The sequence below is a fragment of the Sceloporus occidentalis genome, unplaced genomic scaffold (assembly GCF_023333645.1).
Source record: "Sceloporus occidentalis isolate IW3139 unplaced genomic scaffold, rSceOcc1.0.p SCAF_27, whole genome shotgun sequence".
Lineage (NCBI taxonomy): Eukaryota > Metazoa > Chordata > Lepidosauria > Squamata > Phrynosomatidae > Sceloporus > Sceloporus occidentalis.
In genome coordinates this window covers 9,910,079-9,933,859 of record NW_028317007.1, presented here as the reverse complement: position 1 = coordinate 9,933,859, position 23,781 = coordinate 9,910,079, and the positions used below count along the sequence as shown (strand labels likewise).

General features: G+C 38.1%; 1 protein-coding gene across 2 annotated transcripts; it reads left to right on the top strand.

Annotated features, from left to right (window-relative positions):
• LOC149299921 (protein O-mannosyl-transferase TMTC4-like) lies at positions 1 to 23,388 on the top strand. Of its 2 annotated transcripts, none has more exons than XM_089485902.1 (17): positions 1 to 159; positions 1,087 to 1,202; positions 3,608 to 3,824; positions 4,393 to 4,484; positions 5,414 to 5,495; positions 7,057 to 7,149; positions 8,416 to 8,577; positions 9,038 to 9,240; positions 10,289 to 10,460; positions 10,996 to 11,127; positions 11,550 to 11,629; positions 14,925 to 15,032; positions 15,154 to 15,295; positions 20,003 to 20,117; positions 20,931 to 21,043; positions 21,387 to 21,456; positions 23,237 to 23,388. In XM_089485902.1, exons 1-17 carry the CDS (start codon positions 1 to 3, stop codon positions 23,386 to 23,388), a joined length of 2,208 nt encoding a protein of 735 aa, XP_089342028.1. The 2 variants fall into 2 exon arrangements, with proteins under 2 accessions (XP_089342028.1, XP_089342027.1); XM_089485901.1 differs by having other exon boundaries at positions 5,405 to 5,495.
• The last annotated feature ends 393 nt before the right edge of the window (positions 23,389 to 23,781 follow it).

Below are 23,781 nucleotides of genomic sequence, written 5' to 3'. Positions count from 1 at the left end.
ATGGCGTCTGCACAAGCTCTGGATCATGATATCCCGTTATTTTATATCTCAACGTTCTGGGCCCGATTCCTTATAGGATTTCTAGCCTTTCTGTGCTTCGCAAACAGCTACAATGGGAACTTTGTGTTTGATGACTCTGAAGCCATTATTAATAACAAGGTGAGTAGGTCTGTCATTATTTTTTTTTCTCCAGATTGTAACACTGAGACCGTTTTCCATCCGTAGTGCTGACGTTTTAAGGGATTGCTAATAGAAAAGCATATTGTAGAATTTTGGTACGCAGTCTTTATGAATATCCCATACTGTAATAGTTGTATGGCCAACACTGTGACTGATGTTATCATGGATCTTTAGGATTGTTCCAAATGTGAAAGGAATACAGTTGTCGTTCTATATGTGTTCTTGAACAGCAAGTGCAGCCAACAGTCCTGCTATTGTTGAAATTCCACACCATAGCTCTTGTTCTTTCACATGACAAATGTTATAGTTCACCAGCAGCCTTAGAGCTTCCTGGGGTTTTTGACATTAGATGTTTTTTTAATGTAAATATTTTCTGTTGCAAATTGGACCAATTCCCTTTAATTGTTTTGTTTATTTTTTACCTTGTGTCCACTTAACCTAATGCTCTGAGGTGCATGAAACATCCTAAACATAGTAAGAACATAAAATTGTTCTAATGCAAAATAATTTCACAGTCCGTTTCCAAGATATTTCTCCATAGGCTAGTCCTGAACAAAGCAACTAAACCATATGCCGTAAGCACCAATTCCCAATTCTTCAAACATACGCTTTTTGATTCTCCGCTTTAGCGGTGTTTTGAGTTTAGTTCAAAAAGCTACCCACACTTTAGTCATTAGTAAAAATAGTAATGTCCAAGGAAATGTTACAACAAAGTTCTATACTCCTGGAGGTATTCAAGAGTTAACATGCATAATCTCCAAATGTAACTAAAAACTGTTCCCACCCCTTATTGTCTTGAATTGAATGGAACTAAAACTACATACATGTTATTACACTTAGAGGAAAGGTTTGTGTTTTTGTAAATATTGCTATATATGAAAAAAACTTTCATATTAAAATTTGCAGGACCTCAGAGAAGAAACCCCGGTTGATGATCTGTGGTTACATGACTTTTGGGGCACTAAACTCAGCAGCAATGCAAGTCACAAGTCCTACAGACCTCTGACGGTGTTATCTTTCAGGTGATGATCTTGTTTTGAAATGTCTTCACCGCTCTTGAAGATAGGTAGCATGTGTTTGTACACTGTAGCATTTCCAGTGAGTCTGAGCTTGGGATAGATGCGGCTTAATTCTACTGGCTATATCCATTACTTCTACACCAGGGGTGCAAAATGCTAGTCACACGTACAGGATGCAATCTGAGCGCAGGCAAGCCATTTGTTTTCACACAAGGATACACATAATTCCTGACCTGTTTGCAGTTCTGGTCTACGCTATACAAAAGGTGTTTGTTATCCAGTTAAAGTTGAATTGTGCGTGGAAGTCAACACACCCAGCAAATACTGTTTAAAAGCACTTATATGAAGCAAAAATATTGGGGATTCTGTTGCATGATATGGCCATATAACTCTTGGCTAGACCTCAGGGTTAATCACCTCACTTGACACTGGTGCCTCGTTAATGGTGTCCAGAGAGGGCTTTAAATTGGTTAAAATTCAGTGCAGTCCCACAGATTCAGCTTCAGGATAAGCAATACAGCCATTTAAAATTAGATAGGACTCGCCAAACTTGGGTGCTTTGATGTAGTGGTTAGCTAATCATTGTCATTTGGTGTATTTGCATATCCAGCAGACAGCCGCACGTACATCATGTATTGGTCATTATCCCTGTTTTTAATAACACAAGCAAGAGAAAATGTTACATGCTTTGACTTTTGAAAGAATATAGCATTAGGAAGAAAACAAAAGCTACAGTAAAAATAAATAAATCTATAGCTGCATCAAAGTGTGTCATTGGCCTATTAATATTTTCCGGATTGAGAACGAAAGTGTACACTATCAAGAAAAGCTAATAATATAACAAGTTCCCTCTAGTGGCATACAGTACCTTTTAACGAGACCCACACAAAGGAATTTAAACAAATAACTCTTTTGGGCATTGGGAACCAAGAATCTTTCCATATAGTACAGTTTTTCTTGCACTATATAACGTTCATACAGGAGTGTGAAAATGAATGTACACCCTCTTTGTTATTATGTCCTGATATGTAAAACCATATAATTCAATCATCTGTTCCTTAGCAGGTCTATAAATTAGGTACATACAGACTCAGATGAACAACAGCACATGACATATTACACAGGATCATAATGTGTTTAATAAAAATAAAGCCAAAATGGAGAAGCCAAAGTATGCTTTATTCAGTAGCTTGTAGAACCACCTTTAGCAGCAATACCTTGAAGTAATTGTTTTCTGTATGACTTTATCAGTCCCTCACATTGTTGTGTAGGAATTTTGGCCCGCTCTTCTTTACAGTGTTGATTCAGTTCACTAAGGTTTGCAGGCTTTTGTTTATGAACAGCTCTCTTAAGGTTGAGGTCTGACCTTTGATTGAGCCATTGCAACACATTGTTTTCTCTTTCAGCCATTCTATTGTATTTTGTGAAATGGCAGTGGAACATACATTATTTGTCTGTTAAATCCCAAATTAACCACTGTTTGGTATGTAGCTTGGTATCCAGTATACTTTATAGATGTAACCGATTCTTAAATTGACTAGATTATGTGTTCTTGGGTCAACCTCCTCTGCTGTTAATAATGTGTCTTTCTCTACAGAGGATCTGTGACCTCTCATTTGGCAACCTAGAGTGCTTCACATGGGTACTGCAATATTACAGTTCTCTTGTTTACAAATATGTCCTGGAGGGCATAGATATGCACAGTATCTATCCATTTGGAATATGAATAAAGTGGTTTTAAATTGTGTCTCTGGATCAGACAACTGAATAGACAAAACATAGGGTTATTTTCCCTTTGATATGAAGCTAATCCCCCATTATTGCTTTATTTTTTACAGATTTCAAGATTTTTTTATCTATGCTTTGGAAATGTCCCCTACTAACATTAAACTATTTTATGGGATATATTTATTGATCTTAGCATGGTTCTTTATTTGTGGCTTTATTGCTGGTATATATTCTATTCTAGAAAAAAAAGTGTGCATTAAGCGTATTGGTGATACTTATTGCATGTTTGACCTTGCCAGTTTAATCACATTTCCACTTTAGGGTTTATTCACTAAAGTGAGAGTTTACATGTGAGTTTACCTAAGAAACCGCTTTACCAACTTCATTATGAACATCCAACCAAGACCAACCAAGTTTCTGCTTTAGGAAGGGCTGATCCTGCATAATGCATGGTGTAATAGGTGAGGTGGCGCAAAAGCTCCTGGCTGACTAAACTGCTCAATGAAGTCAGTGAGCTGAAACTCAAACACTCCTGCAGTAAACAAACCCCTCCATGTTTGTTCAGCTTATGTTTGCTAAGGAAAGACCACTTTGGAGTGAATTTGTGCTTCTAAAATTATGAAACAATTAACTGTATGATGCACTTACTAGATCCTTGGTCTGCTTGTGTCTTGTTGCAGAATTAATTACAGTGTTGCAGGAGGACTGCACCCGGTGGGATTTCATGTTGTCAATATAATATTACATTGTTTAGTCTCTGTCCTGCTGCTCGATGTCTTCTCCATACTGTTTGGCGCTGTGGCATGCAGTAGTAAAGGCAAAAAAATAACCTATGCTCCAAAGGCACCGCTTCTAGCTGCTTCGTTGTTTGCCGTGCATCCAGTACATACTGAATGCGTAAGTACTTTTCCCATATTTAACGCTACTTCGACACCATTTTCTCTTTAGTGGGAGAAATGTGACGTTTGCGTTTTGGATGAAAGAATTCCTGTGTTGCGTAGCTATGTTCGCCTTGCAAATACTTTTTTTTTTTTAAATGGTAGTTTTATTTTAATAATGCATGATGGCCCTTATTTCACTATCCTCGGGTGCCGTTAGAAGTTCTTTTGGAATAACCTACAGCGCACCGTTTTCGTCGGACGCAATCTGTACAGCAGCAGCAATCAATGCAAAATGACTGCCAAAATTCTAATATTGGGTAAACACAACTGCTGTTATGTTACTTGGATTCCCCTTTAAAGTATATGTTTTTATACAGCAAAGTATTAAGCTTTACTTTAATGGTGGCTGTGGCGTTTTTTGTGTTTAAATGCTATATGGATAGAGTATGCCTCCTGGGTAAACATTTAAGCTTACTGTTCTGTCATTGACCCACAGCACCCTTGATATAACCCTTGGGGCTGCATTGATGCAGGTGGTATGTATGCTGTTGGTTGGGTGTTTGCTCACTTTGCTTTATTTTAAGGTTGCAGGAATCGTTGGTAGAGCCGACCTCCTCTGCGCGCTATTTGTCATATTATCATTTCTTGGATATTGCAAAGCTCTTCCAGGACGTAAGTATTTCCACAGTGCATTATCTAAACAATAACCTTTCATTTAGTTCATGTCTTATTATCCACTTGATGGACCCGTATGTTACCTTTCTAGTAAGTGATTTTTTTTATTTTTTTTTTAAGGAAAAATGTATAAATAAGAAATTGGACTACATATAAACAACATAACACAAACTGTTGCTTGCCCTCACACAGTTAAAAAAAATCATTGTAATTATATGTAATACTATACCTGCTCTGTAGTAAAATAAGAAGTTTTAAGAGACCCTTTAATGCTTAGAAAAGGTAAATGTATTCTTTAAATTAGGTTTCTTGTCCCTCTTGCAAATACATTGAGGGATTCTTTACATTTTACCACTCCTGAGGCTCCTTGTGTTCAACTGAAAACATCTCCTATAAACCATCTCCTGCTTACCAGCCTTTGTTGCCCCCCTGACACATGCTGAAAGCACTCCCATTGATTTAAATGTAATTAAATTTAATTGAATGCAATATAAGTAAAAATGGTCTGGTCAGTTCTAATAAGTCATCTACTGTATGAACACGTTGTTTGCTCTGTATAACTTTCTGTTGTGGTTAACCTTGAATTAATGAATGCTGGACTGTTTTCACACACTGGTCGCACACTAATGATTACTGCATTAATATTATGGTTACCGTTATGTTATATATATATATATATATATATACCGCCATTAATGATTTAAAATCCAAATTATAATAATTCTTATTATTGTTAACTTAATATTAAATAATATTAAATAATGAAATGGGTCATGGTATATATATATTTTTCAAATAAATGCTATTGGGTTTACATTACTGCCCCACTCTGTGTTAGTGATCAGAAGTGCCAACATTCAAAGCTTTCTGAAAGTTTTATTTTTTTTATTTGTTAAAAACTGTTTTTCTCCTAACAGTCAGTGCTGGGAGTTATTCTGTATTTTGGGTCATCCTTAGTATAATCCTGGGAGCAATTGCCATGCTGTGTAAGGAACAAGGGATAACTGTTTTGGTAAGAAACCTGTTTTGGTTAAATTTGGAATGCTATACAACACTTTGGTGAAACAACAGCTCAAAAGCATTGTCCACATCTTGCATCCCCACTATAAGTAAACTGCTAATAAAGTCTTCTTGCAAATGGTCTGGTATTGTGTCTTATAGTCCACAAAAACTCTAATATGCTATTCTGTAAAACTTTTTTCTTGAGATAAATATCCCTCTAGCACCTTAGTGGGAGACTTGCATAGCCTTCATTTTATCACCTGTAAAAACAATGTGATATTGAAGCATTGATCCTTGTATTTATCAGGGAAACCACTAAAATTCTTTATGGAATACACATCTATATAAAAATGTGGCTCTCTCATCTTGCATGACTGAATGCAAGTGCGTATGTGTATATATGGACAAAAGTATTGGGACACCTGACCGTTACACCAACAGGGACTTTGATCACATTGCATTCTAAATGCATAGATATTTATATGTAGTTGGTCTCCGGTTGCAGCTACAACAGCTTCTACAAGTTTTTGTAGTGTTTCTGTTGTCTTGTTGCCCATTCATCCAGTAGATAATTTGTGAGGTCAGGGACTAAAGTTGGACGAGGAGGCCTTGCTTTAAATTTCCAATCCAGTTCATCTTAAAGCTGTTCGATGGAGTTGAGGTCAGGGTTCTGCAGGCCATCCAGGTTCTTCCACACCAAACTCATCCAGCCATGTCTTTATGGACCTTTGTGTACTGGGGTACAGTCATGCTGAAATAGAAAAGGGCCTTCCCCAAACTATTCCCCTTGGTACTGGCCAAGATGTCTCGGTATGCTAAAGCATTAGGATTTACCTTCACTGGAAGTAAGGGGCCTACCCTGCGTCCTGAAGAAGCAGACATGCTTCTATTTTCAATATGGATGTAGCAAAGCATCTTTTGACTATTAACATAACTGTTGTATGTCTGTACCAAAAGTTGCATTACTGGTGTTTTCCATTTCGTACAGATATCAATATAGATGTATCAATAGCCAAGCCCTATTAAAAATACTTTTGTCTTTTGAATCTTGGTTGTCCTTATCTTTAATCAGAGGAGAACGTCCGCCTTTGCATTACTAGTACCAGATGAAATATATGTTTTCAAAAAAGATGTTGTAATGTTTTCTTATTTATAAAACAATTTTAGTATGTTTTCAGGCAGCTTCTATTAGACAAACTCCCTGCCTGTGGTAAACAATAGAATGGCTTAGTCTTAATCATCCCTTCAAAAACTCTCGCTAATCAAACTCTGTGGAGGAATGGATTTTTAATTAGCATTGCCATATAGAATCAGCCCAGTGTGTGGTGTTAGAGCAAGGGAAGCCCAATAATATCACATTACTGGCAGCAATAGCAGCCTCCAACATATTATATTGGACAAAATGAGATAAAACGACATACAGCATCGTCTTTTATGCTCAAGGAGAATTTTTTTTTTCCCTTCATGAGACTTCCCCTTTAAGAAGAAAATAACTATTTTGTTGTGATTTTTTTTTTTTCTTCCCAATTCTTTTTATGTAAACAAAAATAAAAAGCTATTGTCTCCCTCAGGGTTTGAATGCTGTATTTGATATCTTTGTAATCTGCAAGTTAAACATCGTGGAATGTATCCAGAAGGCACTGCATAGGGACAGAACATCAGAGGTGAGGATATCCGATTTCCTATTCTCCATTCAGAGCAGATTGCTTCGTTCTTCAGTAACCGCACAGTGTGATGTCATGTCTGTCTCTGAGCGCCGTTCTTGAAAGAAGCCATGTTCATATCCTTTTCACATCGTCTTCTGCCCTCTGATTTTGATGTTGTAGTGAAAATACAGATTAAGCCATGCATATTTATTCTGTATACTGAAGCTTATTTGTGATATGATTATTCGAATAAAGCGGCTCAAATAGGAATATGGAATTGTGAATGGCAACATCGAAGCTGGTGCAAACTATGTGTAAACATAGTGTTACAATAGATCTATGAAACCAATTTATAAATCAATAGGTGTATATGTTGTTTAACCCCTTTGTGACCATAGGTATCTTCAGTGTTTAAGTTTTGCTTAACCATAAATTCCCTTTTTTGTGATTAGTGGACTCAATCATATACTGTTTTGTTGCCCGTTTCTATTGATACGATTTTTATAAGTATAACCTGTTGTATACCAAGGATAATATATTAAAAATAGTAAAACTGTAAAAAAGACATTTTTTTATTTACCATCTATTCTACAATTTAGATGTCACTGCTGAAAAAGCACTCAATTTATGCAAGATCTCTCAAGGTTTTTATGTTTTTGTAGGGTCCAAACACTCCTTTTAATTGTATTATTCTAGTGGGAAGGCTATATGGTTTTTGGGCAGTTTTTTTCCATCCCCCCCAGTTTTAATTTTGTAAATTCTTCTGACTAGAGATCCCTTTTTGATCTCTCTCTTGTAACCAGATTGTACCCCTGATGACATCATGATGACATTAGTGGGGTCAGTATAATTTATTTTTAATTGTTATTTTCATTACTATTTTATGAATACTTGATGAAGGAAAACCTATGTAGCCTTGCATTCCTAATTGCATTATGTGCAGTCAGCCTGGGGGGGGTGAATAGAGATTCCAGCAGGTTCTGGACAAATTCTCTGGGGAAAAAAGATCAGATGGAAAGGGAATCGTACATTCGTGTGCTCAAACTTTGTTCTTACTATAATCTCCTAATGCGTGCTGGATTTTTTAATATTTTATTTTTTTTTAGGTCATCATAGTATGTCCTTCTGTACAAAGGTGCTAATTTGTGTGTCGCACTGATACTGTGCACACAAATTCCATTGTGTTATTTTTCTGCTTCTCATCCAGCAGGATATTATGTGTGTCGCATAGTATAACGTACATTGTTAAAATAACTACAGACCAGTTTCTGTCTGCATCTTCAGAATATTACATTCCCGTACAAGGGACTGTTTTCACGGATCAGCCTTTTGGTGTCTGGAGGTGTATCTGTGCTGTATGTACGCTGGCGTATAATGGGCACTGGACCTCCTTTGTTTACAGAAGTTGACAACCCAGCATCTTTTGCTGATAGTTTTCTTGTCAGAGTAAGTAGTTTTTTGTTTTGTTTTTATCAAGGGGGAAAAGGTTTTACACATCTGGACGATAAAAGCTTCCCACTACTATCCATTCTTCATAACTGATGTAATGAAATGTCTACACTACAGTGAAAAGTAGTCTCCTGTTACTATTAGTTACATACTAGTGCTATTTAAAAACTCTTATTATATGGAATAACAAATGCTAATCATTTCAAAGAAGTCAACAGTGGAATGAGTTTTGTCTTTTCCCATGCTAGCTTCATGCTTTTGTATACATAATATAATCTGACATGCGTTTACATAGTAACACTTAGTTTAAGGTACCTTTATCTAAAAATCAGCAGGAAATAAAGTCAAGAAAGAGGCAATTTTATAAGTAAAAATGTGTGATTTTTATATACAGTGTGTGTCAATATATATATATATATATATATATATATATCTGTTTTATTTCTTTCAATGACAGGTGGTAAACTATAATTACTACTATTCTTTGAATGGGTGGTTGCTGATGTGCCCCTGGTGGCTATGCTTTGATTGGTCGATGGGATGCATACCTCTTATCAAATCCATCAGTGATTGGAGGCTTATTGCACTTCTGTCTTTATGGTGCTGCCTGTTTGGATTAATGTACCAGGCTCTATGCTCTACTGATGGACAAAAACGGAGGTGAGTGTATATATCGGGTGTGGGTATTTAGCCTAATCCAAACTAATTTATTTTATAAGGTGGTTCAGTAACAATAACGTACTAGTTTCCACTGCTTCCGGTTACTGTCGTAGGATTTGGCCTCGTCCTCTTCCAGACTGCTGTTTTCAAATAAGAAGTACCACGGTGTGACTGGTAGGGGGAGACTAGAAAGGAGTATATCTACTATATGAACCATTTGAGATTCTTTTCCACACCCCTTTCATAAAACTAGTGGTGTGCGGAAATATAGGCATTGATTATAAAGCTCTGCTTACATGGAGATCATTTGTAACTAATGGAGATAGTGTTTCAAGAGCAATTTTGGTGCAAAGTTGTGAAAGTGGTGCGGTCATCAAAGAAACCAGTGGATTAGATCTGCAATTTGCTCCACAGTTACTAGAATTGCTAAACCCCTGGTTTTCTTTGGGGGAACAGATTCACATTCTGTTTCTTTAGCTTGGTTTTAGATTTTAAGTAAGTTATCCCTTATATTATTAAAATAATATTTAATGTACCGGTCGATGTCAAGTTTGCATTTATTTTTCAAATGAAATTGCAATACTTTAAAATTCTACGGCTTGTGTCTGCTCACATACGTTGTGGCAGATACTGTGTTGTATTAAGTCTTTAGTTATAGGCTGCGTGATAAGTGCACTGTCCTAGGATTTACCAGAGAGGTCAGTAGAGCATTGGAATATGCTGTCTGTCATTGAAACTTTTAGCTGAAATGTGATCACAATACTAAGAGTATTATATAAAAAATAAAATGAAAACGGAAGCATCCATCCTGTCTTCTTTTGCTTTTCTACCTTCAAAAATTGTTTTGATTATATGCAGCACAATGCATCAAAAGTGTGTAATGCCAGAGCTCTGTAATTCAAAACCGTTTTATATCTATTATTGTGTGTATAGCTTTTTTATGTTATGCGTTGAGTTACATGTATATGTTTTTAACACCCCAATGTGAGATAGTGTGGTTTTCTCTCTGGTTGAACAGTACATTTTACGTTGTGTTTGTCATTTACAGAATCCTGACAGTGGGTTTGGGGTTTCTCATTATCCCCTTTCTACCTGCAAGCAATGTATTTTTCCGAGTTGGGTTTGCTGTTGCAGAACGGGTGCTTTACTTGCCCAGTATAGGTTATTGTGTGTTGGTCACTTATGGCTATTGTAAGCTCTGTAGACAAGTTAAAAATAAGGTAATTAAGTGTTTCTGACATTTTTGTTTGTACAAATGAGCATAATTCAGTTTTGTGAGTGTTGGCCATGGCTACATTTTTTAAGTGCACAATTTAACCCCTTAAGGACAACGGGCGGTCCCTAAACCCATTGAAAACAATGCAGTTTGAGTCCGTACATGTACGGGCTTTGTCATTAAGGGATTAAGGTGAATTCATGATATACACATTGAAAGTTTATATATTATATTTCACTATTTAAAAGTATTCTCATAGGTATAATTTCCTATGTTTTATTCTAAATGGAAACTTGGAGATAGTAATTTATTCAGACAGTGTTCGGATTTGTCAATATTCTTAGCTTCTGAACACAGGACATTCTTAAAAATAGTGTGTATAACACACAGGCATATTTTAGTCTGAAAACTGCTGAAAATATAAAAATAATTTGTACATGTGTCTAATATCTAACCACTCCAAGTATCTTGAAGTAGGGAAAAAGTCAAATTTCAAGTATAATGTTTAGGTATCTCTAAACATTTCTCTCTTTTTGCAGAAGCTCCTCGGTAAAGTCATGCTAGGAATTGTGGCCATAAATGTGGCACGCTGTATATATCGCAGTCACCAGTGGACATCTGAGGAGTTATTGTTCAATAGCGCATTGTCTGTCTGTCCTCTAAATGCTAAAGTAAGTCATAAGTTGGGCTAGACAGCCTGCCCCTTCGTGTACACTGTGGCAAAATAATTTGGTATTCGCTAGTAATACCACACAACCTATATGGGTATTAATATGCCTTTTTACTCCAAGGCAAGTAAAATGTATGGCTAATACAATGTTATTTGTACACCTGTCACAATATCTGCCATTAACCATGGACTAGAGCTAAAAAGTGCATGGTGTCCTTCTGATTAAAGATTTTCTGCTGTCACGTGATGATGCCATTCTCTTGTATTTGTGCTATATAGTGTCATTATTTTATGACTTTGAGTAAACTGAATGCCGTTCCACATCATCTACTTATCTCTATCATAGTATCAGTATAATATATGCAAGGTGATCTCTTGATCCTCCATTGTGTAACCATTATCAATTTGTAAAAACAATTGCAGGTACATTATAATGTTGGTAAGAACTTAGCAGACAGAGGACACCAAGCAGCTGCTATTCAATACTACAGAGAAGCTGTGAGGTATTTTTTTCCAAATTATATGTCTCCCTTAGCAAAGGTTTAAGGCAGGTGGGAAAAAATGCTGTCAAGTAAGAATGCTTTTAAAAAATCATACATGTTGATGTTGAAGCAAAATCTAAATCAATATTTGGTGTTGCCACTGTTTGCCTTCAAAACTGATCCTCAATTTAATACGTGGGTTGAAACATAAGCATTAACTGAAACAGAAACAGCTGTGTAGAAGGAATAAAACTAACAAGGTGAGGATGGTGAAGACTGTTTAATGTCAAAAGTCATACACCATGACAAGACTGAGCACAGCAACAAGACACAAGGTAGGTATGCTGCATCAGCAAGGTCTTTCCCATGCAGAAATTTCAGTGCAGACAGAGGTTTCCCAAGCTCTTTTGAAGAAGCATTGTTGAGGACCGAAGAGGCCGTGGTCAGCCAAGAAAGCTGTGCAGCAAATGAAAGACGCATCATGCTTATGTCCAGCAGCCCTATCATCTCAGCATTGACAGAAAACTTTGAGACCCTGATAGACCAACCTACTGTCCAGAGAAGTCTGGTCAGACATGGTCTTCATGGAAGACATGCGGCCAGAAAGCGACGTGGAAACAAGGCGAGGCGACTCAACTATTCACGAAAACACAGGAATTTGGGTGCAAAAAATGGCAGCAGGTGCTTGGGACTGATGAGTCAAAATGTTAAATATTTGGCTGTAGAAGAAGGCCGTTTGTTACTGAAATGCAGGAGAGCTGTACAAGAATGAGTGTTTGAAGGCAAACAGTTAATCATGGTGGAGGTTCATTGAAAGTTTGGGGCTGCATTCCGGCAAATGGAGTTGGGGATTTTGTCAAAATATAATAGTCTCCCCAATGCAGATAAGTACAGGCAGGTACTTATCCATCATGCAATACCATCAGGGAGACATCTGATTGGCCCCAAATGTATTTTGTAGTATGACAACGACCACAAACAACAACCAAAGGCATTACAAACAATCAAGGAGTCCTGGAAGTGACACATTGTCGAATTTGTCTGGGATTACATGAAGAGATAGAGAAGCAACTGAGGCTGCCTAAATCCACAGAAGAACTGTGGCTAGTTCTCCAAGATGTTTGGAGCAACCTACCTGCCGAGTTCCTTAAAAACCTGTGTGCAAGTCTACCTAGAAGAATTGATGACGTTTTAAAAGCAAAGGGTGATCACACCAAATATTTTTCTTCTGTTCACTCACTTTGCGTTTTGTTAAAAGATAAAACTAAACTATTAACATGTCTGTTTTTTTATTTATTCTTACTTTACAGCATTTTTTAACACCTGACTATTTGCACAGTATATAATTATAATTACTAGGGTGTAGGGCTGCAACTAACGATTATTTTAATAATCGATTAGTTGGCCGATTATTTTTTCGATTAATCGATTAAGCGGATAAAAAAATAAATTTTTTTCAATTTAAAATAATGTAATAAAAAACGTACAATTTACACTTTCATCTCTTTATCACAATGGCCTCTCTCTATTCACCTTCTTATTTTACTGATATAATAATAAAAGCTACAAGAACCCAAACAGTTTCTCAAACTAGGTTTTAATACAAAGTTATTAGTAAATATTAAATCATATGTTAACTATTTTTCATATTTAATAAAAACTATGAGAAAAAAGCCTTGTTTAAATTTTTTTTATTTACCAAACTGCCCCCGGTTATGCACATCTGACCCCCAGCTTGCCACTCTGCCCCCATATATGCCTTATACCTCTTATATGCCCCCTGATATACCTTTTACCCCCAGATATGTTTTATGCCCCCCTGATATGCCTAATATCGATATGCCTTATACCCCCTATATGCCACTGAGCCCCCTGATATACCTTTTACCCCCAGATATGTTTTATGCCCCCCTGATATGTCTAATATCGATATGCCTTATACCCCCTATATGCCCTGAAATTCATAATACCCCCCATACACCACTATAACTCACCCATACACCACTCTGGCTCCTCCCCCTCCCATACACCACTCTGGCTCCTCCCCCCTCCCATACACCACTCTGGCTCCTCCCCCTCCCATACACCACTCTGGCTCCTGCCCCTCCCATACACCACTCTGGCTCCTCCCCCTCCCATATACCACTCTGCCTCCTCCCCCTCCCATACATCACTTTGGCTCCTCCCCCTCCCATACTACACTCTGCCTCCTCCCCCCTCACATACTCCACTCTGCCTCCTCCCCCCTCACATACTCCACTCTGCCTCCTCCCCCTCCCATACTCCACTCTGCCTCCTCCCCCCTCCCATACACCACTCTGCCTCCTCCCCCTCCCATATACCACTTTGCCCCCTCCCATACTCCACTCTGGCTCCTCCCCCTCCCATACTCCACTCTGCTTCCTCCCCCCTCCCATACTCCACTCTGTCTCCTGTCAGCCACGGAGGTTCACAAGACACCAGGGAGCCGGGTAGAGAGGCAGAGTGCCGTATGGGAGGGGGAGGAGCCAGAGTGGTGTATGGGAGGGTGGCTCCCATACACCGCTCTGCCTCTCTACCCGGCTCCGTTACTGACAGGAACTTTCACTGCAGCTTCATAGAAGCCTCAGCGTAAGTGAAGGTGAGTAACGGAGGCTGTCTGTGCGATGCAGACCCCCACCGGCTGACAGAGAGGATGATTCTCTGTCAGCCGGTGGGGGTCTGTACGATGCGCACAGACAGCCTCCGTTACTGCCCTTCACTTACGCTGAGGCTTCTATGAAGTCAGTAACGGAGCCGGGTAGAGAGGCAGAGTGATGTATGGGAGGGGGGAGGAGTCAGAGGGGTGTATGGGAGGGGGAGAGAGACGGAAGTGAGAGACCGGCCGACAGTGAGGGGAATCCAGGTCCCCTGCAGCGTTGCGGGGGATCTGGATTCTAGTGTTATAATCCGATCTCTGTTTGAGGTCGGATTATAATTTTTATAATCGATAAAAATCAATTCGATTAATCGATAATGAAAATCGTTGACAACGATTTTCATTATCGATTATTATCGATTTTATCGATTAGTTGTTTCAGCCCTACTAGGGTGTGTTTTATTCTATCTCTTATAATTTGGTGTTACAAGTTTATTGACATTCCCTTCATCTATCTTTGGGGTTATCTCATTTACCACTGAATGTGCACTTTTCAGGGACAAAAAAGTAAAACCTTTCAATTAATGTAACCACCGAAACAGTTTGCAATTTGTGCTTTTAAGTCATCACTAAACACAGTGGAGAAAAGAACGACAACTGCAAACGCACAACATACTTTCATTGTTTTGCAATCCACAGATTAAACCCTAAATATGTACATGCAATGAACAACCTTGGAAATATCTTGAAAGAGAGGGATGAACTCCAGGAAGCAGAACAGCTGTTGTCACGAGCTGTCTCTATCCAGTAAGTGGGGAAGGGGCGATGTAAGGATGATGATTGGTAATCACTTTAATAAGGCTAATACTGGGCATGGGGTGTTCATGTGGCAGCTTCTCACGTTCTGTTTGTTGTGTATTGTGTTCAGGCCTGACTTCTCTGCTGCATGGATGAATTTAGGTATTGTACAAAACAGCCTGACAAGGTTTGATGAAGCTGAAAAAAGCTACCTAACTGCTCTCAAATACAGGAAAAAATACCCTGACTGTTATTACAATCTTGGACGCTTGGTAAGTGCGCTTTTATCAAACTGCCTTTGTAAGTTTTACACCAGTGATTGGTTATGAAATAGACGTAGCTCATCAGAACACTTGTTGTCCTGTTCTATACTACAGATGACAAAAAAATGTGCTGTGGAGTATTCATTTTTTTAAATGTGTTTTTTTTTCTTATGTGTATTTCACCTTTAGTATATTTTTGAACTGTATAAGCGCAAACTGATTTATATTAGGCATGTTTCTAGTAATACGTTATATCTGTAAGAAACAAAAATGATCACACCGTGTTACTAGTTAGGCTTTCAAAAGACTTCATTGAATGTTTTTCTTTTATCCCTTAAGTAGAATGCGTTAAAATGAACAATCATAAACAGTGATTGTCTGTTGGACAGTGAAATCGCAGGATTAGCCTTTTTAGATTTTTTTCTTGCTGAACAGATAAAATAAACACCTGATGCAGAATTTGCAGCCATGGTACAAAATCTTCTCTCTTCCTCCCATGATCTGAAATTTCTTGCCACTGATCGGCTCTTTGTATGACCGTAAACTGCATTCAATGATATTAATAGGGGTTTTCCATTCACTGATTTACATTTTAAGCAGCTAATCCGTTACAGGAAAGTGCTCCCATTTCAATCAATGAGAAGACTTTACACATGCACAGACCCCAGATCTAAACAGACCCCTGCACATAGTGTTGATCAGAGCCAGGACTGGAGTGACTGGAGACGAGTACATGATGTGCAGAGAGATGAGTGTGACTGAATGCATCTCCTGCAGGGCATTTAGCTGTGGGGTGGGAAAATGGACCAAAGACATTTGGGGATTTTTCAGAATCTCCCCATGCATTTGCAAAACAAACCATGAAAATTTAAAGGGACCACACATATATCATATGCATTAAATTGCATATGCTAATGGCTGGGGAGATCAAGACCTATCTTGTAACTGGCCCATTGTGCAGTGGGGCACAGGTGGCCTCGCCGCCCCCCTTTGACCTGGGGCCCTAGGCCTGGTCAGCCTAGGCCAGGATATGCCACTGAACCAGAGTGCTTAATATAGATTTATTGCCACCAACATTTGTCCCATAAAGGTACAAACAATATTAATATCTAGGTCAACTGGTTCCACGTAATTCCTGAAGAACTGCAGAGAGCGTCTGTCTCGTCACATACACTGCTAATGCCTTATGTTGTGTAAGATTTAAACTTAACCATTTACATTTAAACATAAGTACACAAGTCCAAAACACTAATAAGGATTTGACTGTGTAGTAAGAGTTAAAAATCCATATTATGTGAGCTCACAAAATAGACAAGGAATGTTTTATCAACCAATATTCCAAACTGTTAATCAAACGAATTTCACCATGGACATTAGCGGGGGAGCAAAATAAGTTAGCATGAGAAGTAACTAAAGATTAATAAGGAGTCCTTATAAACCACCTGAAATGAGCAATGAACAGGTTGATGGATAAAAAATGTGCCTTTAAGAACAGACCCATCTGCTTTTTGAAACCTAAGTAAGATCGTAGTGTATGCCATCTCACTTCTTACTTATGGGGTTCATTCACTAAATTTAGTGTTTGCAGGAGAGTTCAGTTACCTGATATTATAATGTGTTAAGCACCAACTCCTTCTGCAAAAAGGTGGGAGTTGTTCCCCCCATAATACAGAATTAATATGTGGAGAGTTTTTGAAAACGTATTTACATAACCTGAAGTTGGTGAATCTCTCATACAAAAAAAGACAAGTGCATGGAGAGTGATTCACGGTCTTTAATCACTTCCCCATTGATATCCAAGAGTGTAGCAGCTCGCATAGTGTGTCAAAAGGAACCTGACCCATGTCCCTGAGGGTAAGTAAGCTGATTATAGCAAGCATGTGTCCCGTGTTGTACATGTTCGAGTGCGTGTCATTATGGTTGAGATTACTGTATGCATTTGTTTGGCTGAAGGTGGTTTGTGACAGTGTGGTTAGGGATGGTCAGTCTGCACCTGCTTCCTGAGGTGTTATAAAGGGCCAGCGCTGAGCAGGCCCTGTGTATTGTAGGGTGAAGCAATCTCAATGTAACTATACATTAAACAGGGCAGCCACGCTTCTCCTGCAGCAGAAACTTACTAAAGTTGGACCTTCCTAATGAGTAGTGAAGACAACTCTCTTGTCAACTATTACTCTAACGAAAGGACCTATATGTGGGTTAAGGTAATAAGTATGGGTGGTGTCAATCTCCCGCCTTAAGGAAAAAAATCCCTCTATTTATAAATCCAAGATGGGATTCTCCTGTGTTAAAAACCAGTAAATTTACCAGCTATGCAGTAGGAACTAGTGTTATTTGTTGTATTGTCTTCATTATTTGGGCAGGGCAATATTTTGTTTCATTTCTTTTATATTTGTAGTTGTGCAGGGGGATCAGTTTAACTGTATTTTTCTCATGTGTTTAAATTTTAGTTTAACAATAACGGTTGCCATAGTGATGAGTAACCGAAAGCCCAATTCATGTACCATTGCATCTTAATACTAATCTCTGTGGAATGAAGCTCTCTCCGTTATTATAAAACATCTCCTTTGAACTGACCAAATCCATTTCCTATTATTTTTTAGCAATAAGATGTTTAATGAAGTTAAAGAAAGGTGTTTCAGTAGGAAAGGGAAATTTAGGTTGAGAAGGATTAATTATTCCAATTAAGACATTCCAGTACGTTGTTCATTTGTGCATAGCAAAAGCTGAACATTTGATATCATAGCCAGCAAGAGGTCAATGTCTATTACACAGGTCGTAATCACATTAAAGTCCGGTAGTTTCACTAAATATGCTGAGTCAGGATTTTTTTATTTATTCAACAATGACAGCTACGGGTCAAAGATCTTCCTAGCTGTTTTATGAACTCTGTGAATGCTAGCTGGTATTACTAGGTTAACTATTGTTCTCTCCTGAATATTCTAGAACCAGTACATCAATGTCACTGCTTTTCCTGATTTCTTTTACCCTCCAAAACAATATAGACCCTTTTTTTAATCACCTTATGAAATATGTAGACCACTTAAGACATCAACAGACCTAAGTAATCTTTCTCATAAACTTTTTGCGGCATAAGTTGCCCTATGGAGGATTTTTAAATTGCATTACCTTGGTGGACCACTGCATCTTTTTTTTTTTTGTACTTCTTCCTAAAAAAGCTTGGACAGAACATCTGGGATTCCAAATTTCTGCTTGAGAGAGACCTTGCTGATACAGTATAACTACTTTGTGTCTTGTTGCTGTTCTCAGTCATGGTGTAAAACGTTTGACATTAAACTGTCTTCAGCAACCTCACCTTGTGAGTTTCGTTGTTCCTGTTGTTTTAGTTAATGATTGTGTTTCAACCTACATATTACACTGATGCTTATTAGCACCCGTTTTGTATAATGGTTTAACCATACACCCGACCATATGCCTACACAATGCCTGACAATGCAAGTGTACCTAGAAGAATTGATACTATTTTGAAAGCAAAGGTTGACCACAACAATTATTGATTTAACACGTCTATTTTTGAAAGCATTCTGACTTTACAACGTTTTTGTCACACACGTGTGTGTGTGTGTGTGTGTGTATTGTAGGGGACAGCTCACGCATGGGGCGGCAATGACAGTTTCACACAGGTTTCCAACGTAAAAGCGTGTTTATTTAGATGTTGTAATCACAGAGCACCTTGTAAACAAAACAAACTATAAGCCTGTCCGGCTCTAACTAAACAGCAGGATACCTCTCTAGCAGCCTAAGGTCTGACGCAAAGCAAAGTAACCAGTTTTGTATGGGGTAAAGCTTCATACCTGGTGGGCTGCAGCGCTGGCTGTAGCTGCTCCTTCATTCAGTGTCTCCCTCCCTCTGAAAACCTAACAGCCCTTTCTTTTAAGGCCTCCTCCCCAGTAACGAGCTTAGGAAGCCTCACCTGAGAGCACCTGGGTTTGCTACCAGGCCTGGCTGAGGTAACCAGGTGAGACATATATCCCATCAACCACTCTCCCATACACTTTACCACAGTATATACTGTATGTGTGTGTATGTTTTCTACAAACATTAAGTTAAATATGATGCTTCCACAAAATTGCATGTTATGCTCAAGTATTTTACATTACACATGTACATTACACATGTCTGCAGCTGTTTCATTAAAGGGTGATGAAATCCGTTAGTAAAGTAAAACCATAATTTGTTAGACAATTGTGGCTGTGACTATACATAGCATTGAAGACCACGTGAATTGTGCAATTGCTGGTTATGTTCTCACATTGACAGACACCTCATCATACTGAGACCCTTTTTAAATAGTGTAAGATATGGTTGTTGGCTTTTATTAGATGTAATATAGCGAACTCGTTTGGGAAGTTTGAGAAACGTTAGCAGCAGAATGAGACTGACAGTAGAACCACTTTACAAATCACCAGGAAGATGTAAATTGGGGGAGACCGTAAAACATCGAGGGACATTTCTACATTGAAGGCATTACAAATAAGAAATCATTAATCAGAATGTGATAACTGCTCGTAGGGATTTTTACTTGAGAATTGAAAACCTAGAAGGATGATGAATGCATGTGAGTAATATTATATAATATCTACAATTAAACCTAAATCTTTTATTAATAAAAACTGAAGTCCAGGGCATTAGTAATACAAAATGCTTGTCCTTGAACGATGGTACCAAGGTTATTCAGTAGCTTTCATTTGATTTTAGTATGCAGACTTAAATCGCCATATGGATGCCCTCAATGCATGGAGAAATGCCACGTATCTGAAACCAGAACACAGCTTGGCTTGGAACAATATGATCATCCTTCTTGATAACACAGGTAGTAATTCTCCACCCATCCTGTCTGTCAGTGATGCAATATGGCATAAGTGTTTCCTACATTTTGCCCGTTACTGGGTTTTTTTTTCTTTTTGCTCAGAAATACAATACATTAAGGAAAATACAATACAAAGGAACTTAGCTGGTGGTTGAGGGGGAAGTAAAACAATAGAAGAGGGCTTTTTGGATGGGGATGAGTTGATTCAGTCAGGATGATCTGCAGAGGTTGTTGGTCATTGCAATGGCTTGATTAGGATGCTGGCTAAGAGTGTTAGGAGGAAAGGTTGTATACTTCTCAAAAAAGTTGGGTTTTCAGAGAGCTTTTGAAATTTGCATACTAGAGTCTAACGAAACGAGTATCCAGAGAAGGGGTACAGCGAGGGTGAATTCCAATGGAAAACAAGAGGTGTTCAGGGTGGACCAGATGCAAAATCAAATAAGCATGCCAGTGGAAAACAAGGGGTTAAAGCAGGAGAAGAAGGTTTCAGGGTGAATCAGATGCAATATGTGATAATCACAGAGAGGAAGATCTGGTGGAGATTAATGGTTGCCAGTTTGAGAAATTAGAAGAAGGCATGAAAACCAGGTATAGATTTCTAGATAACCCAGTGTAACCCTTATCTGTCCTCTTATGAAGAGTGCACTTGGGATGAGGCCACTGCCTCTACATTTCCAAGCAATAAACTTACTAGGGGTGGCCATTTATTGTATAGCTGTTTTTGTTATTTGTGTGTTTAATTTGGGTCTATAGACTAACACATCAGCCTGTGCAGAGAGTCGTTTTGGTCACACCTCTACTCTGCTTCATTTGCAGGAAACCTAGCTCAGGCTGAAGTTGTTGGAAGACAGGCCTTGAAGCTGTTACCAAAGGACCATTCTATTATATTTTCATTAGCAAATGTATTGGGAAAGGCAGAGAAATACAAGGTTTGCTTTAAAATTGCCATCAAAACATTACCAATATTTAATGGTTGTGTCACATATGGAAAGAATTCCTTGATTTTAAAATCTAGGAGTAAAAAAAATATATATATCCAATGATACAAAGTGTATCAAAATATCTGATCTGTGAAATATGTGTAGATCCTAACAACCTATAGTATTGTCTATATAAACCTAGTGTGTAAACAAATAATGTGTGAATAACTACTTGGAAGTCCTCAAAGTCTGTCGCATTCAAGATCTAAAAAAGTTGCCGTTCGTTAAAAGTTCAAATTTGATGACATATGGCAGTTAGTAATGCCAAGACTCTATTATTTTGCTCATTTAGGAATCTGAAGGTTTGTTCCTTAAAGCTATTGAAGCTAACCCTACGTCTGCAAGTTATCACGGCAATTTGGGTAAGAGCCTTTTGATTCATTCATTTGCATTCTTAAATTGAATAAACCGACATATACTTTGATGTATTGACGGAGTGGAAAATGAATTCTCAATGTCAAGAATGAATGTTAAAAAGGCATATGTGTAACCGTCCATTCTTACAGTGTAGTTATTGAAAAGGGTAAAATCAATTTCAATCAAAAATTAAGCATTTACAAAAGACCCACATATTGAAGGGAAGCTTTTCCATTATGAAGAAATGACTGTTAGCAATGTGTAGCCCTTTTGTTTAGAAACCATGTGAATGGAATTAAAAACTGTAAGAACCTCTTTTGAGGCCTGTTCTTTCTTACCACAGAATTCTGTCAAAGTTTTTGAGGCATGCTGAGTTAAAACATTCATGAAAGGCAACAACATTGTGGAGGAAGTGGACATGGCAAAACACAGATGCACATTAGGTCAATCAAATGATTTTCTGAGCAGTTGGTGAGATGATTAACACCACATAAGTTCCAATGCCAATGAGCTTTCTTTTTGTAGGCTTGACAGAGGAACAATCCATTCCTTACATTGTAATCGGATTGGTTTGTTGAAAATAGAATATAGATTTTTATGTTCTTCAATATTCTTACCATGTGTTTAGAACGATATGGTGTGTTTGTATACAATTTCTAAAACTCTACCGATACTGTAGAAATACGTACTGCACTTAACTTTGTTTAGTCTTGATCGGTGCTTCTCTGTGTTCTTTGGAATGGATTGGGCATCTTGTCTTGTACAAGTCTGTGGTGCATATTAAGGCTATTTTTCTTGGCTTGGGTCACCTGAGAATTATAAAGCAAAGCTAACCTATGCTGTCTGGATAAGTTTGAACTTGATGTTCTAATTAATAAATTAACCAGTGTCAGGGATTGAATGGTTCTGTCAGGGTTTTCAATAAAATCACTTAATGACAAACTGCTCTTTCTCCCCAGAGCATCACAAATGTATAATCCCTGTCCAGAGTTGAAGGCTCTGAAGCTTGATGTTATAAGCCTGGGGTGTTTATTTATCAAGTGTCACACAGACACCAGGATAGTGTCTCTTTAATGCCTAACCCCTGGGTTTCCTCCTGCTTTGCATAAAACCTATGTAGAGGAACACAAAAACATGTGTGTCTTAGCAGCTTTTTACAAAGCACATACCTTGCTAAATTGCTGTTTGGCAAGGTATATGCTCCTGGTTGGCCCATCTAGTGTGCATATAAGAGTCAGACTTATTCACTATTGTCCTGAACACAGTATTAGGACCTCCGATTAACACTACAGCATCAATTAGAGATCTGAGTTGGACATCAGATGGGTCAAAAGCTTATCTACTGTCTGTACAAGGAATGTGCTTAAGAGGGTGTTTGTCTTTACAGAAAACATGTAGAATAGATACACGGCAATTGCATTTTAGTTGTACCACCGCAATTTAATTGTGTTTATAAATGAAAGGTACACCATTCCAACATATCCAAACACAGCTAGCTAACCACATCCAAATAACGGTAAGATAATGTTTAACCAAAAAACTGTACCCAGGGCTGCACCCAAAATGTAAAAATGTATTTGCAAATAAATAACCTGAAAGGGACTGTATTTAAAAAGTAATATATATATTCTGAATGCGTAAGTTGCCTTTAAGATTTACATGTTTCATGTACATATAAAGTCTGTGTAATATAGTACAAAGCTGCTTCAAGGTTCTCTTTCAAGTTCGTTTTCAAGAAAAATATTGTTCATTACCTAAATATACTAAAACTGGTTGCTATTTCAGCTGTGCTCTACCATCGCTGGGGAAATCTGGATCAGGCCAAGAAATACTATGAAACCTCCATGAAGCTTGACCCCTCTGCCCCAGGGACGAAGGAGAACTACAATCTATTGAAACGAAAGCTGGAACAACTGAAAAGGAGAGACCGGGTGTGATTGAGAGCAGAGGAAATATTTCTACCCTCTGATTTATGTAAATTCTATGGAGCGCAGTCTCATGTGGCTGTCAATTCTTGTAGCCATAGTGTAGAGGAGGATGACCAACAGGTAGCGTCCTGTGGTTCCTGAACCACATCAATACAATAATTCTTAGCAATCGGATTTCGACTGAAATAATGCAAGAATAGCGTGCTACAGAGAAGGTTTATTGTTTGGGGCTGGACATTGAATATTGAAATAATTCTGGATCTTGCAAAGCCTTCTCTCTGGGGTATACAGACGTTTCATGCATAAGGACACCTTAAGGGGTGATTTATAGTCCGGTACAAGAAATGTAACAGAATGCATCTCAAGGTTTAAGTTATTTTTTTAAATGCTGCATGTGCTATT

Excerpts from the sequence above, each read along its gene's own strand:
- LOC149299921 (XM_089485901.1), top strand. The coding sequence starts at position 1 with ATGGCGTCTGCACAAGCTCTGGATCATGATATCCCGTTATTTTATATC. Across the intron at positions 160-1,086 it reads AAGCCATTATTAATAACAAG|GACCTCAGAGAAGAAACCCC; the intron begins GTGAGTAGGTCT and ends TAAAATTTGCAG. Across the intron at positions 3,825-4,392 it reads ATCCAGTACATACTGAATGC|GTTGCAGGAATCGTTGGTAG; the intron begins GTAAGTACTTTT and ends CTTTATTTTAAG.